At 32.3% G+C, this 17123-nt stretch overlaps 1 protein-coding gene across 6 annotated transcripts in view; it reads right to left on the bottom strand.

Annotated features, from left to right (window-relative positions):
- Nucleotides 1-17123, bottom strand: part of ednraa (endothelin receptor type Aa) — a 45425-nt gene that overhangs the window by 3179 nt on the left and 25123 nt on the right. For all 6 annotated transcript variants that reach the window (XM_073951050.1, XM_073951141.1, XM_073951112.1 and 3 more), the window contains 5 exon segments: nt 16741-16868; nt 8855-9053; nt 6801-6953; nt 4828-4961; nt 1986-2094 (listed from right to left, as the gene is read on the bottom strand). In XM_073951050.1, the coding sequence (XP_073807151.1) occupies nt 1986-2094; nt 4828-4961; nt 6801-6953; nt 8855-9053; nt 16741-16868 (723 nt within the window).

Here is a 17123-nt window from a genome sequence, read left to right as displayed (position 1 = left end):
TAGCAACACTCAAACATTTTTGCTGCTTGACCAATCTACTTTTTTAAAATGAATTGAAACAACACAACTCTTAAGGTTTTTTGGGACACCTTTAAATGTTTTATGTGTTATCCACAATTCCACAATTTGAAAAGTTAACATGATCAATTTGTGTTGTGTAAACATGAAGGAATTGTATTGAACCCAGGATTTTTTTTTACATTGAATACTGTGAATTCATAAAAATAACTACAATCTCACATTTGATAACAGTATTGGTTTATTGTAGGCGTTGTGTTAAATTCAAACAACATTTATGTGACAGTTCACCCAAAAAGGAAAATTTACTCAGAAATCATTTACTTATTCACTCAAAATAATAATAATAATAATAATAATAATAATAATAATAATAATAATAATGATGATGATGATGACGTTTATCATTAACTCTTTGTAACCTTTTGATTTTATTTAATTGGTCAGTTTTTAAAATGTATGTTGTCAGATTTTTTAGAATCAAACTAAATCTGTTAAAATAAAATACTATTAGACTTAATCAGTTTGAACAAATGTATATGGTATAAATTTATAAAGCTGTAGAAAAAGCCAGATCCAATTAGTTAAATTCTGTGAGATTTGTGAGAATTTACTTAATAAGGCAAAATTGATGCAGCTCCATACTCCACACAATAGTGTGTTTTGAATTAATAAGAATATAAACCCCATTGGATTTACTGTTATTAAGTCTTCTTCTCATTTGTTTTATTTATGTTTAACCTAAAAATATCAATCACATACAGTTTATTTAGTTTAAAGTTAATTTAAAGTTCAATTATGTTAAATGTACGTGATCCAATTTGCTGGAAATTTCTTATGTTACGTCTAAATATATATTTTTAAGCAACTCAAAAGAGGATTTTTAAAGAATGTTAGAAACCGATAACCATTGAATTCCATAGCATAAAAAGTACTATGAAAGTCAATGATTACCGGTTTGTAACATTTCTCAAAATAACTTATTTTGTGTTTGACAGAAGAAAGATCCTCAAAAACAGGTTTGTGACAATTGAAGTGTGAGTAAATGTCAGAAATTTCAATATTGGATGAACAATCCCTTTAACATTTTAATACTTTTCAAATATTTCATTTCCAAACTTCCACCATACACACGACAATCAACATTATAAAATGTTATCAGGTTGATATTGATTTTAAATATAGAACTCATTGGACATTTTTATTTTAGGAGTAATAGAGCTATGCAATGTTAAAAAGTCTTTGTCAGAAATGTTTCCATAAGCACTTTCTTTTCACAACAAGGCTTGACAGTATTATACGTACATTAGTGCACTTAGGCATTGTATTCGAGGGGAATGAGTTTAAATAAATCTGTATTTCTTATCTGCAGCACCATGTTTGGCCACAGTAAATCAACTTTCAATATTTCTCTTGGCCTGACCCCATCTCTTGCACAAATCACCAATATGCTTGATACCCATGAACTTTGACTTGGTGTTGTTGTTTTGCTTAACTCACAAACACTTGAGCTGCATTGTATCTTTGGGATTGTCCTCATTATTCAAAAAAGGCCACTCTTTTGTGGGTCTGGCATCACTTTCAGTAAACTAGCAAGACAACCAGAACCAGACATAGCTTCTCTCTCTCTCTCCCTCTCTCTCTCTCTCTTTCTCTATCTCTATCTAAATTGGTGTTCTCAAGGAGCTTTAGGCTCAATTTTTTATAATTCTAATGCTTTTTTGTAGCCTAATGTCTGAATAATTATGGAATTAATTGGTAATAAACAAAATTCTCTCTCTCTCTCTCTCTCTCTCTCTCTCGTTCTTTGTTTCTTTCGCTCTCTCTGTCAATGACTCACAGGACAGTAAATCAAAAACAGTTTGCTGATAGAATGCTCTGTTTTCAGGTTTTGCCAAGACGCAAGGAAAAACATTTGGTAACAGTTTGTTGTGAGTCTGTTTTTTATGAAGGAATAAACAACTCACCTTAAAGCAATTCTTGAACTTCTTGCTGACAAAGTAGAGGATGATGGGGTTGATGCAAGAGTTCACAGTCGCCAAGTTGATACCAAAATAATCCATGATCAACAGGAAGCTGTGAATTTTAAGAAAAGTCATAAAATCTTAATCTTTAGGACCTCGGGGTCTTGTACTTGTAAAATTTTAAAGAATTGGTTCAAGTCTTTTTTTTTTTTTTGATTAATTAAAATGTACACTGTAAAGCCCAAAAAGTTATGGTAATTCAAACCATTTGAGGAAACTGATTGCAAAAAACTATTTAAGTTCAAAAACTAATCCCAATGAGTACTGTGAACTTAATCCATTCGAGTAAATTAAGCAATTTGAGCACAGTAAAACCCAATAAATGAAGAGAACTCAAACCAACTGAGTCCTGTAAAACCCAATAAGCTAAGGCAACTCAAACCGTTTGAGGAAACCGATTGCAACAAGGCATGAGTTAAAAAAAAAAACAATCTGAGTACTGTGAACTTACTCCATTTAAATTAAAGTAATGAGGTGTTTAATTAACTCATTACCTTTAACACGGAGTTCAAAACTCTTTTCAAATAAGTAGAATTAAATTTCTGTAAATTTTAAGTTATTACACTTATTTCATTTGATAAAGTCAACTGTTGGGTTTTACAGTGTATAAATAATTATAGATTTGTATCTATAAATATGCAAAAACTAAAGTATCCCATATTTTTTCATTAGGGTTTTATTAATTTTTGTCTATGTAAGAGTTTTGCAAAATAACCTATTCTAAAAAACTAATTTACAGACATTGTATCACAGCATAACACGAGATAAAAATTGTGAGATATCTTCTATTGAGAGGATACTATTTTTATTATCAGGAAAGATGTCTGTGGGTCAATTTTATGGGTCTGTTTGTTCAATCACATCTCCTGATATACAGAGAATTAAAATCAAATGGGAAGAAGAGTTAGATACTGCTATTGATGAGGAAACATGGGTTGATATTTAATCTAATGGTAAGAAAATATCTGTTTGTACACGTTTAAGAGAAATACAATATAAATATATACATACACTTCTAATGTGCCTATGTGTTTAAAATGTAAAACTGGTGTAGGTACTTTAACACATTGTTTGTGGTCATGTGACAGACTGCAAAGGTTTTGGTCTTTGGTGCTGAGGGAAATGGAAAATATCTTTAACATGCAGATTTTGACCCAGTTTCATTGACTTTGGGTATCCCTAATGGACGCATTTTTTTCATCAGCCAATAAAAAAAATTGTGTAATACATTAACCTTTGCTGCCAGAACAAATATACTTAATTTTATTAATAATAAAGATCCATAACTTAAAGGTTGGCACAATATAATTTTTGAGGTAATTCCCCTGGGACACCTTACCGATGTTTTACACACACACACACACACACACACACACACACACACACGCACACACACACACGCACACAAAAAATAAAGTTAACTTGTTAACAAAGGTTCGGTGGTGGAACCACACCTTACTTTGTCTCCTTAACCAATCACCTACTTCCTAACACTTATTTAAGGCAGACCAGCTCTCTTGCACTGTTCTTCTTGTTCTTTCAAACCAATCCTCCCTTCCTCTATTTCCTCACTTCCCTATCACAGTCCTATAACCCTCTCTTCACTCCTAGGTTCAATCCGGGGTCCAATCATGCTACAAAAATAGTACAGAGATGGTACCAACACACTCTAAATCTCTTGGCATGTGTATGATAGGGCCCAAAGAAAATAACTGACAAATGGCATAAGTAGATTTAGGAACAAGTCCACAATCATTGAAAATAGTATACTCCACAGTGTATGTAATGGCAGTGCATGTAGAGTACAATTTGACATCAGCATCTTTGCTTAAGAAATGAGATGGAATAAAATCTCAGTCCTTAAGAACAGGATGTGGAACCTTCAGCACATAATCATTTTCAGTGTTGCAGGTGGAAATGCAGAGGAACTTTAGAAATATAAAACACCTAATCGTAGGATGCCTGATCAACCTTTATACCTGTTCACTGTTTATCCTCTCATTCTTACTTCCCTTCCCCTTCATCCCACTGTTTTCTTACCATCCCCTTCATCCCTACATTCTGACAATAAAGTCTAGCTCAAAGTGTGATGCGGTCCATGCTGGTGAAACAGAACATTTTTGGACTCTATATTTGGATTATTTGGAACCTAGTTTTTGCCCTATAATGCTAAAAGGAATAACTATTTTATTATCTGAAAAATAGCAATGTTTTTAGCCCCTTTTCTGATTTATTTGGGGTAGTCCTATATTTCATATAAACTTTTATTTTCTTTTTCCTTTTTTTTTCTCTCCATTGTTTTGTGTTGATTTTTTTTTTTTTTTTTTGGTGTCTTTTGAAGATGTATTGTTCTGTGAAAATTTAATACACATATTTATAAAAAAACTAACACACACACACACACACACACACACACACACACACACACACACACACAAAAGCACACAAAAACTAAGGCGTCAAATCTAAACAGTATTTTTTTAATTATTAGTATTATTTATTATTTATATTTTACTTAATGTATGATAAAAACTCATCTTGAAGAATTATTGTTTTTATTATTATTATTATTATTATTATTATTATTATTATTATCATAACCCAATAAATCTTTAAGTTTATGCAAGGGGTATGTAAACTTATGAGTGCAGCTGTATAAACACTTCAGAATGTAAAGTATACATTTTATGTCAGGGCAAAAAAAAAAAAAAAAAATACAGCATGGAAAAACAGTGAAAGAATGTAGGGCATAGAATAAATCTGTCCAATACTAAGAGTCACTCACTTGAGCAGGTCACAACGTCTTTCATCGTTTGGAACATAAACCATTTTCTTAAGCAGTCTGCTGAGATGCAGAGGGAACCAGCAGAGAGCAAAGATCAGCACTAAACAGAAGACGGCTTTAGCCACTTCACGCCGCTGCAGGACAGACACAAGCCATTAGAACATGTAGTGCATTTAGAGTTGCCACTTTCAATACAAAAAAAAATGCATACTGCAGCAGGGGGGCACATCCCCAATCACAGGCCCAATAGCATGCCAGAGAGGAGAACATACTAATAAACCTAATTTTAAAGGGTGGAATTGACAACAGATTTTGGCTAAAATATTTGTCATTATTTGCAGTAACAAGAATCCAAACATAGAAACAGCACACCAACTAACCACAAACATTAGTTAGTAAAGTTTTCAAATAGCATATTTCTAATTGAAAAATATAAAAAAGTTGCAATTTATTTTATTTTACTTTAAAAGGGAGATATTGTTGTTTATTAATAATTTAAATGTAATGTTTCATGTAATAAATTGATGGTTATGTGCCGGACTTAACCTTAACTACAACCTTAATGTGGTCGAGTACTTTCACTTTTTACTGCTACAGCTATTTTTAGATTAGATTAAGCATGGCAAGTTTATTTCTAGCACATTTCATACACAGTGGCAATTCAAAGTGCTTTACAAGAGACAAGTATAATTAAAAAATAATAAAGGGATTAAAAAACAATTAAAATGTGTTAAAACAGGTTTTAAAAGAATGAAAAAAAGAAAGAAAGATATAATAGTGCGATCTGTGGGACATAGAACAGTGCTGATTTAGTAAAAGCACAGCTGAACAATGTGTTTTAAGTTTTGATTTGAACGTACCTAATGTTAGATTAGATTAGATTCAACTTTATTGTCATTACACATGTACAAGTATTCAAGTCATCTGGTGAAATTGTATTCAAATGGCAATATATACCACAAATAATTACATATTAGAATGTTAGATTTGACAGATATCAAGCAGCTGTAGCTGAAATGCAGAATTGTTAAAACAAAAGTGTTTTTAAAACAACAATTACTCTCTGACTGGTCCTCTGGACTATTGTGTATTAGGCCCTGATTTGTACACCCATAATACTATTACACAACCAGTAGACAGCAAGCATGTATCCCAGCAAAATATGTGCATGCCCAATGAGCATGAATGGTCACAAATAATGCACTTCATATTATATATATATATATATATATATATATATATATATATATATATATATATATACATATATATATATATATATATACATATATATATATATATACATATATATATATATATATATATATATATATATATATATATATATATATATATATATATATATATATATATATATATATATATATATATATAGATACCTTATTTTTTAAATGCAGTAAAACACCAGTACAGTTGAGGAGTGTTTTCATTCTAAAACACCTTTATAAAAAGTAAATGTACGACTGTAGAGCAGCTCAGTCTATCTATGATAGCAATGCAGAGTCAGTCTAACAATCTCTCTGCTTTACGTTATTCATTGTCATCTAAATGAATCCAACACATGCTGTGCTCAACACTGACTTGTTGTACGACTGATGAACGTACAGAAATTCAGATCAGCACAGTGTCAGCACTACCATTTACTGCTTCACTATCGAGAAGCTTATTATGAACTATTATGCAAAACTATTATGACAGTAACCAAAATGGCACACTTTGGATCAAAGCCTGAAAGCAATAAACACATATACACACTCTAGGGACACCTGAGGCTTCTTTAGCTATATAAAATAAGGGGGTATGTTAGGTCCCCTTTAAGTGCAGAGTGATGTCATAAAAACGTTGGTTCTTATCGGTGGAAGTGAGAAACTGTGAGATAATTGTTTATATACAGAATAAAGACATTTGCTAAGTAACACCTTGCTTTTTATGACAATCAGACTTTTCTTTACCTGCTTAAGGTGTTCACTGAGGGCGATGCGAAGGCTTCCATCTCTGTGGTGTAGCATTTCACAGGTCATGAGTGTGTAGAAAATAGCCGTGCAGGCCAGAGGCACACAGAAGTAGAAGCCAAATAACCACCAATCTTTCCAATACACATAGAACTGAGTGCAGAAAAAACATTTTTTTAGGAAACATTATGCTGAATATTTATGGTAAACAACAAAAATATATCATGCAATGTTTACAGACACTGAGAAATCATGTAAAAATGAGTTATCTCAATAATTAGTTAATAAATGTGAATATGACAGGTAGCTAGCTGTCAGTAAAAATAGCAAAAATTGAGCTCTGAAAAATTCTGTTCAAGACAAAAGTCTTGTCGCCTATCTACATTTTAGAAACAATAAATAATAACTTGACTTCTAGTAAATCATTTGGTATGAGAAATGTTTTATATGAAAGGCAAAGGCCTCGAGATTACACTTATTTTACCAAAACTTAACAGAAATGCTGCACAGTATAGAATATAAAGTCATGGTGCAGTGGGAAAAGAATTATTATGGTTTATGACTCCCATGAGCTTGGAGGACTGCATTCATACATCTCTGCAATGACTCAAATAACTTATTAATAAAGTCATCTGAAATGGCGAAGGAAGCGTTCTTGCAGGACTCACAGAGTTCATCAACATTTTCTGGATTCATCTGGAAACTGGGTGACTGGGCTGGCCAATCCTGGAGCACCTTGACTTTCTTTGATTACAGGAACTTGGACGTGGAGGCTGAAGTATGAAGGAGTGCTATTCTAGTGAATAATCTGCCCTCTCCTGTGGTTTGTAATGCTACAGTATGTGCAGCACAAATGCCTTGATACCTCAGGCTGTTGATGTTGCCATCCACTCTGCAGATCACTCACATGCCCCCATACTAAATGTAACCCCAAACCATGATTTTTCCTTCACCAAACTTAACTGATTTCTGTGAAAATCTTGGGTCAATGTGGGTTCCAATAGGTCTACTGCAGTATTTGTAAGGATTGGGATGCAGTTTAACAGATAATTCATCAGAAAAATCTACCTTCTGCCACTTTTTCAAATAATCAACTAGAAGTCATGTTATTATTTGTTGCTCTTACAACTGGAAACAAAGACTTTTGTCAGTTAGTGTATGTATTTGTTTTTTTCATTCACTCATTTATTCAAAGTGTTGTTTATTAATTCTAATATTGATTGAATGAATTATTGCTTATTTGGTTGATCGCCATCTTTGCCATCATATAAATAAATCACTTATTTGACTGTTTTTCAGTCTTAATCAGGTAACCTTGCTTATAATAATATCAAACATAACATTTAAAAATGACTAAAATATACCAAATCTGTGAGCCATGGAGCGTGTTTGCTAACATATCCGTTAAAATGTATGGGACACTTTACATGTATAGGACTACTAAAATTAAAATCATTCATTAATTTTCTCTCCGGCTTAGTGCCTTTATTAATCAAGGCATAAAATTTAATTTAACTGAATTTTTCTTCATGCAAGTAGACGTTTTAATGAAGAGTTCAGTTATTTAATAATTTTAGCTATTAGATTTTAAAAAATCGGGATCACTGGGGGTTATAAGTTGATAATGATCAGCTGACCTTATGTTATTGCTAGGTTACAAATTCAAAACAACACTCTGTTAATTTAATCCTTATAATTTCATTTGCACTATATTGAATTGTCTGGCCTGTTGTTTTTGTGATTAATGGCGGAGTGAATGTTTCTAATCTGCACATATGGCTCTCCTTGAGGAAGATCCATCAGCTTGTAATTGCACTCAAGGTCTGCTATCAATTTACTTCTTTGGACCCAAACAAAAGCAAACGAAATCTCTAGATATCACCCACATGATGCATGATGAAGAAAACTCAAAGGTTTTACTTTTATCCCACTATTGTTTTCAGGATTAAAGTTTGCAGAAGATCACAGAAATGCTGCACAAATGCTCCGTTTATTGGAAAGTGTTTAAGAGTGTTTTGGGAAGGAAAGAAAAAGACCATCTGGTTGAAACCTACATTCATGAAGTCAGTTTCAGGCTTGAGCATGCATGTGCGGATGGTTTGATTATTGTAGGTGAAGGTGATCATGTTGAAGACCATTGCCTCAGGTACTGCCAAAATAATGGACAGCACCCAGATGGAGAAGATCTCGATGGCAGTAAGAAGAGGAACGCCGACCCCCTGCACTCTGCTCCAGGAGGCTACAGCCCTGTACCTGATTGAGACATTCAAAACATACAACCATGACCAAACATTGTTGATCTGTTTGATCAGTTCAGACCAGAGTCATATTGTTTACAGGGTGTTGTTTCTAACTTTTCTTTAGTGCTGGAGACAACCAGTGATGGGAATAACAGCGGTGTAAATGAAGGGCGTTGCTTATAGTGATACTTTTTAAAGTAACAAATAATCAAATTAATTGCTGTTTCCCCGTTACAATGACAATACCATTATGTTACCATAACTAAGATCACTGAAGCAGTTTTCATGCAAGCAGTGTCTCTCTCAGCAATAGGACCTCTGTTTCTCTGGGGTGTGTGTGTGTGTTCAGGGCCAGTGATGATGATTGGTGTGTCTGTGAACATGGTGTAACCGAGAACAAGATGATTGGCTTAGATAGAGTACATTTCCATTGTTTGTCAATTAGAGCCAGAGTAGTGCGAGCATTTACACACAAGCACACGCACAGACCAACGACCGGGAGTCAGAAAAACAACAAATCCAACAAGTTGAAAGGTAGCTTTTGCTGGAAATATAAGCACTACTTTTCCCTCGTTGAGGTGAAAGGCAAGAATGTTTATGTATCGTTCAACTTTTGCTCAACCTTCTGTTTGCCCTATGTATAGGGCCAGACAGAATCTTCAAACATTTTTTTCTATTTCTACGGAGAATTTTGTAAAAGTCTGCGGATTTATGCAGAAGCAATAGTTACTTTCAATGGTAATTAACACTTTTATAATTATGTAACTCAGTTACTAACTCAGTTACTATATGTGAGAAGAAACTAATTTCTCTTTTAAAAGTGCCATATGCTGCATTGATTTAATCATTTAAATTGCTCTCTGATATCTACATAGGTTAATGGCTTCAGTAAGTTCCAAAAAAAAAAAATCTCCAGAAATGGTTTAATAAGCTCATTTATAACTCCATAAAACACCCATAGAATCAGAAGGTCAATGATTGACCATGTATGGTTTGTGTCGTGACTATTGTATTTTGAAGCTATAATGTCAAAGAAAACACAGCCAGAACTTAATTTGGGGGTCACAATTTCAAAATAAAAGTCCCACATACGGAGTAAGTGAAATATACACATAAAAATATCTAAGGGAGAAAAAATTACTGCATATTAGTTGGTGCACTCTTGATGATGTGGCTGCTTGTCTGATTCGGATAAATGACCTAAAGTAGGCATACATGCAAATGAGGAGGGCATGGCTTGTGAGTCTCATCACGTTTTTTTTTTTTTTTTTTTTGTCTTCTGATTGGCCCGTTGTGCACCTAGGTTTTACACTTGTGGAATTTACATGAGAACAAGGAAACAGTGGTGTCAGAGACTCACAGTATGCACATTTCATTATACTGGTCTTTTATTATTCTACTATGCCTTCATATACCCAGATTTTTCTTATAGGGCTCCTCTAAAGGAACATGCCCAACACTACAGGCAACCCACACAAATCTTTTTGTTTTGTCATATTTGCATACAGATGAAGTCAGAATTATGAAACGCACTGAATTATTAGCCCCCTGTTTATTTTTTTCCTTAATTTCTGTTTAATGGAGAGAAGATTTTTTTTTACACATTTCTAAACATAATAGTTTTAATAATCCATTTCTAATAACTGGTTTATTTTATCTTTGCCATGATGACAGTAAATAATAATCTATACACCTTAAAGTGACATTTAAAGATGTAACTAGGTTAATTAGGTTAACTAGGAAGGTTAGGGTATTCAGGCAAGTTATTGTATAATGATGGTTTGTTCTAGAGACCATCTCAATATATATATAGCTTAAAGGGGCTAATAATTTTGACTTTAAAGTGGTTTTAAAAAATTTAAAAACTGCTTTTATTCATTTAAAAACTGCTTTTATGTATAAGAATTTCTCCAGAAGAAAGAAAATATTGTCAGACATACTGTGAACATTCCCTTGCTCTGTAAACATCATTTGGGAAATATAAAAAAAAAAAAAAAAAAATTCAAAGGGGGGCTAGCAATTCTGACCTCAACACAAAACTGCGTATTTAAAAAAAAATATTTGTTGTTGAATATAGCCACCTCATCCAACAGCGTTTTTATTTTCTCTCTAATAAAATATATTGTACAGTTGTGTTGTGATGCCATTGCAAATGATTCATAACAAATTAATCCAACTGAGGTATATTGCAAATCTGTTGGACTGATTAAAAAAAAAAAAAAATTGCAAATCTGCATCAATTGAGTTTTTTTTTTTTTTTTTTTTTTAAGATTTGTTTCAGTATAATAGAAAGAAAACTTCCAAAATCAATTTTAGGCATTCATTTTATTACATATTATTAAGTAAAATTGCAATATATACTTAATTTTTTTAAAATGCTTATTTCCCCTACACTTTAGTAGCATATATGACAGCCTTCACAGTTTTGCACATAAATCTATATTGTTATAGATTTTACCGAGAAATATGTCGTTTTATCCCTCATTTTATACATTGAAATAATATATACTCATACTGTAAATAATTCCAAAAAACATGATATTCTGCGTTGTTTGTCAATTACTCTTATAAGTAAAAAAAAAAAACTAACAAAAAAAGAACAAAAAAAAATAATAAATAAACAATGCAACTAATGCAGTATGTTAAAAATGTGTATGAATGTAAACATAGGTATTGACATGACTATGCTATAAGTAATATTATTTATCCATAAACTTTTCTGAGGACATGGCAGCAATATGAGCTCCTGCTCTTTGACTTGACTTGTGTTGTTGTTGTTAATATGCCATCGATTATAAGTAGTAGCAGTATTAGAAATAGTAGTATTTTTTGTTTTCCCACAGACTCATTAATTTGTATTTGTTCATTATTATGTAACTTTTTTTTGTTGGTCTTTAATCATTTTTATGTTGGTCCTCAATAGTACGTATATTATATGACTTTTTATTATGTGTTGGTCCTTAAGCTGACTTGTAACCCAAGCCGGGGGCTCGTCCAAAATGAGAAAAACAAATTCTGCTGGTACTCCTGGTCATTTAAACTCCACTTCATGTGCACTAAACATCTCTGACCTCCAAGAAGAATGTTTAAACTTCAACAACACTGTTTACATCCACACCTGCAAGGCTTGACTCATCAGACTCCTACTTTGTGGGAAAGATTGTATCAAAAATATTGCTGTGCAGCTGTGGCAACACTCAGCTATTGGTTTAGAGCTACGATAATCCTACAATAGCTGTGAAAAGTTGATCTAAGATTAATGAAAAGACTGCTATGCAGTTTTATTATTCATATTACTAAAATGCTCACAGATATACTTCGGCTGTTTGTTTGGATAAAGTCACTGGTTTGCCTGGCTGCTTGTTTTCCTTTGCTCATAGTCATGTTTGCTTGTTTGTTTCATTAATATCTTTCCTCTCGTGGCTGTTTCGGTAAAATGGTGCATCAAGATTTTATACGTAACTATATATATTTTTTATGACCTCTTTGAATATTCCTGTTTAACAACAATGGGGCATTTATATTTCACTAAGTGGAGATGTATCCACTTTGCCGGATGAGAAAGACATGATATGTAAGCTCACGCAACATTAGGGAACACGAATCGGACGAGATGTGCTGAACATTTCCTCGGCATGAATCAGAAACTAATTGAAAGCGGCTGTGCGCTTGTGAAATTAAGGCCAGACGCTCAATTCAAGTGATTCATTCTTTTAAAATTGAGGCAGGCTGCTAGACAATAGTGGTTTAGATTGACTCTTTTTGGATGTCAATGAAACATTCTTTACTTTGAAAAGTTCATTGTGTAGAGAGTGTAAATAAATATCTGTTTTGTCATGTTTTTGTCATTTATTTATGCTTTTGGTTTGTCCTACAACTTATGATGTTGACAAGTGTAAAAAAAGTGACTTTTGTTGACATTTTTAATTGCTTGAAATAATATATTTTCTGTATTGGTGTTGTAAATTACTGTACTAAAACTTGGTAATGAACTGCCAATACTTTCTCTGTTAGTTAAGTCACTTTGTTGAACTGCAAAGTTGGATTTTCAACATCAAAAGCTGGAACAAATAAAAGTCTTGTATTGGATAAATGTAAATAATCAAAAAATCCTAACAAATCAAATAATTTGGTTTTGCTAAAAGGTTATTAGCCCCTCTTAAATTATTAGCCCTCCAATATTTTTTTTTCCCAATTTTTGTTTAATGGAGAGAAAATTCTTTCAACACATTTTTAAACAGAATAGTTTTAATAACTCATTTCTAATAACTGATTTATTTTATCTTTACCATGATGACAGTAAATAATATTTGACTAGATATTTTTCAAGACACTTCTGTACAGCTTAAAGTGACATTTAAAGGCTTAACTAGATTAATTAGATTAACTAGGCAGGTTAGGGTAATTAGGCAAGTTATTGTATGACGATGGTTTTTTATGTAGACAATCAGGAAAAAAAGCTTAAAGGGGCTAATGACTTAGACTTTAAAATGGTTAAAAAAAATAAAAATAAAACCTGCATTTATTCTAGCTGAAATAAAACAAATAAGACTTTCTCCAAAAGAAAAAAAAATGTTATCAGACATACTGTAAACATTTCCATGCACTGTATTACTATATTACTGTAGTAACCTGAATTTTCTTATGTGTATATTTTAACATTGTTATAGCATGAAAATTAAAAGTATTTCATAAAAATTGAGTATTTCATGCTACGAATGACTGTAACAATCAAATATAACGTGCAATATAGATACTTTTGTACGTCATTCAGGTCTGTAAAGAATTTTACTTTGAATTGAAATGTATCATAGGGATGCTTTTATTAATAATAGGGATGTTTTATGCTATTACAAGATTTATTTTTATTTCAACAAGAAGTTAAGAGAATATTGATCTACAGTATTTTGAATTTCTGGATCTGTAATTAGCTGCTCTCTACAAAATTAATAGGTTTCTGAACCAGTGTTGGGTTAAATATACACAAATTTGAGTTGGTTAAAAAGTGTAGTTTGGTTTGTTTATTTTTGACCCAACAACCCATTTTTTTGATAGTACATTAGCAGTTTGCATTTCTGTGTGCAATTTGCATGTTCTCCCCGTGTTCTTCCCGGTGCTCCGGTTTCCCCCACAGTCCAAAGACATGTGCTATAGGTGAATTGAATAAGCTAAATTGGCCATAGTGTATGTATGCAAGAGTGTATGGGTGTTTCCAAGTGTTGGGTTGCAGCTAGAAGGGTATCTGCTGCATAAAACATATGCTGGATAAGTTAGCGGTTCATTCATGCTGTGGCGACCCCTGATTAATAAAGGGACTAAGCCAAAAAGAAAATGAATAAATGAAGGAATGTACTGATTACAGTGGTGGCTGCATAGAATTGTTTCTGATAACTACAAAGTGTTGCAAGGTCAATATGTTTTGACAAAATATCGATGTGATAATTGACTAAATTGTGACAGACGTTCAAGGCAGAGTTTTCAAACCTCAAAAAGACAAAAAAGTACACTGCAAAAAGTGATTTGTTGAGTTTATTTAAAAAAAAAAAACTTTTAGAATCATTTGTTGATTTCTTTTAAAAAAGTGAGTACACTCATTGATTCAAAGTTATTAAGTATAACGAATTATGTGCACATTATAAAAACAAAGTTAAATCAAACAGTTCAAGCCTACTATGAGTTTACTCACTTTTTTCAAGTAATCGCTTTTTACAGTGCATTCAGTACAATATAGTACGTAAGTCAGTGAGTTCTACGCTGTGAAAACGGATAAAAGTCATGCAAATGAAGTCACTTCGACATATTTTAACCTGTTAATCAAGTTTAAATTTTATTTTTAAGTGTTTAATTTATGCAAGTTAAGACTTATAAAGTAAATTTGATTCAACTTTAAAAATGTATTTTTAAAATTTAACTATTTACATTTTATGGTGTTGTGTGTTTTGTATTTGTTTAGAGGTTTTGGCTTACAATAAACAGTAGTATTTGCAAAAACTATTTAAAGTATTTTACAACTGCACAACAAGATACTTGCTGTTCGGTGTTCTTCTTTATGGTAGTGATTAGACTGAGGTGGGCAGGTGCCTTCAGGCTCCTGATGAGGAAAATGCTTTGTAATGAGAGAGAGGTGCCCATTAGATGTGACCTTATAAACTTGAAGGAAGTGGTTGAGAACTTGACAAGCCCACGTCCCGCCTTTTCCCTGAAACCATCAGCAAATGCATTCACGTTTCCTGAGAACCACCCTGATCAAGATGATACAGGGATTACACATGTCTCTTTTTTTATACAAAAGTCCTATATATACACCAGGGAAAATAAGAATTGAACTATATATTTGTATATAATCATCTAAACTGCCTATATTGTTGTTTTAGTTGATAAAGGAAGAAAATACAGTTACATGTAGTTTATAATACACATTTGTTTTTCATTATTTCATGAAATCTAAAAATTAAAAGTATAAATATGTTGGTTATGGTATCAAGATTAATTCATATTTTAAAATGTGGAATTAGATTATTGTAAAAGATTGTGATTTTTAATTCTGTTTTATGATTAAATCAGAAAAAAAAGTTATATGAGCACAAGGAGTGAAAGATTATAACGCTCAGAGGCCTGAAACCATAAACACAGCATTTGACCTTTGTCTGTTCCTGACCCTGAGAAACCTCACTGTGACCTCAAGTTTAAAGGTGAAATTAGAGAAAGGTGTTTTTTTGCAAAAAGGTTAGAAGCTTAATTTTATTAGGTGATGTTAAGTTTCATCAAAAGAAAAAACGGTCAGAGATTCTGATGATGAATAAAAATCGCTAAATATTTTGGAAATGAGCTTTAAAGCAGCAAGACTTTGAAGAGCCAAAAACATCCTTGTTTTTGTATTTGTGTATGTAGTTGGTTAGTTTTGTTGTTATTTTTAAATTAACTTTATAACTTTTTATTTTTATTTATTTGTTTGTTTGTTTGTTTGTTTGTGTGTTTGTTTTTGTGAAGCCTGTATGAGTACCACATTTATAATAAATAAAAGCAACAAAAACAAAATTGCAGAATTGTGAGATAAAAAGTCTATGCTTTTTAAATAAATTTTTATCTTATTCGGTGTCAAAAACAAGCATGTTTAATAAAGGTTTAGCAATATAGGAACTAAAATAATTAGGAAGTAGCTTCCAAAAATAATTTAAATGCATTTACAATAACGAAGGACAGAGAGTTGCTGAAAAACTACTAAAAATTTCAGCTGCAATCTGGACTTTCACTGTCTTTCTACACCTTCCTTTCTTCATGTGTTCAATACGTTTTCCTGCATTCATTTCATTATGCATAACTTAATTCGTAAACTAATTTGATTTGTTTCTTTGCATATATGGATTTTTTTTGTTTGTTTTTACCTACATCTGGGGAAAATTTCAAGTCAACAGCATCATTAGAATATGATTTTTGAGAAAAATGGTGACGTGTTTAAAAAAATAAACAGCATGCATTGATTTTTTTTAATTTTTGTTTATTTTTTTATTTTTACCAACTCTGTGGTGTTAGTTCCTGTGTTCCCCTCAACACTTCAGGTGTCCCTGTTTAAACACACCTGTTTCAGATTTGAAATATGTGCATCAAGAACCAGTGTTTTGGTTTATGCACATAATTATCCAGCACTTTAGAACCACATATGCATACTTTAATAAGAAAAAGCTGAAGCTGTCATTTACCTGTCCACACTCAAAGCACATAGATTGAGCACTGTAATCCCAACAGACGCTTTCTGGAGGAATGGCACAAGTTTGCACAGGAAGAGTCCAAAGGAGCTGTCATCAAATGGCCACTTTGTGACCAGCAGCTGCAAAGAAAATACAAAGACATGAATGAAAACTTGAAAAACACAATAATATGCTACAGTTAAGTCATGGAGGTTTGGATGAAGAATTAATAAACCACTATTTGAATCTAGGCATGGGTCGGTATAAGATTCTGATTATATGATAACCTTGGATAATAATATCACGATTTTACAGTATAACAGTATTGTGATCACTGCTCTAAAATAAGTTTTTTGAGTAAGAAACAAAAACTTTCCCCCCCCTTTTTTTACAAG

This window comes from Danio rerio, chromosome 1 (assembly GCF_049306965.1).
Source record: "Danio rerio strain Tuebingen ecotype United States chromosome 1, GRCz12tu, whole genome shotgun sequence".
In the NCBI taxonomy this organism is placed as follows: domain Eukaryota; kingdom Metazoa; phylum Chordata; class Actinopteri; order Cypriniformes; family Danionidae; genus Danio; species Danio rerio.
Note: the sequence above shows the minus strand (reverse complement) of the source record. Positions and strands in the feature narration are given on the sequence as shown.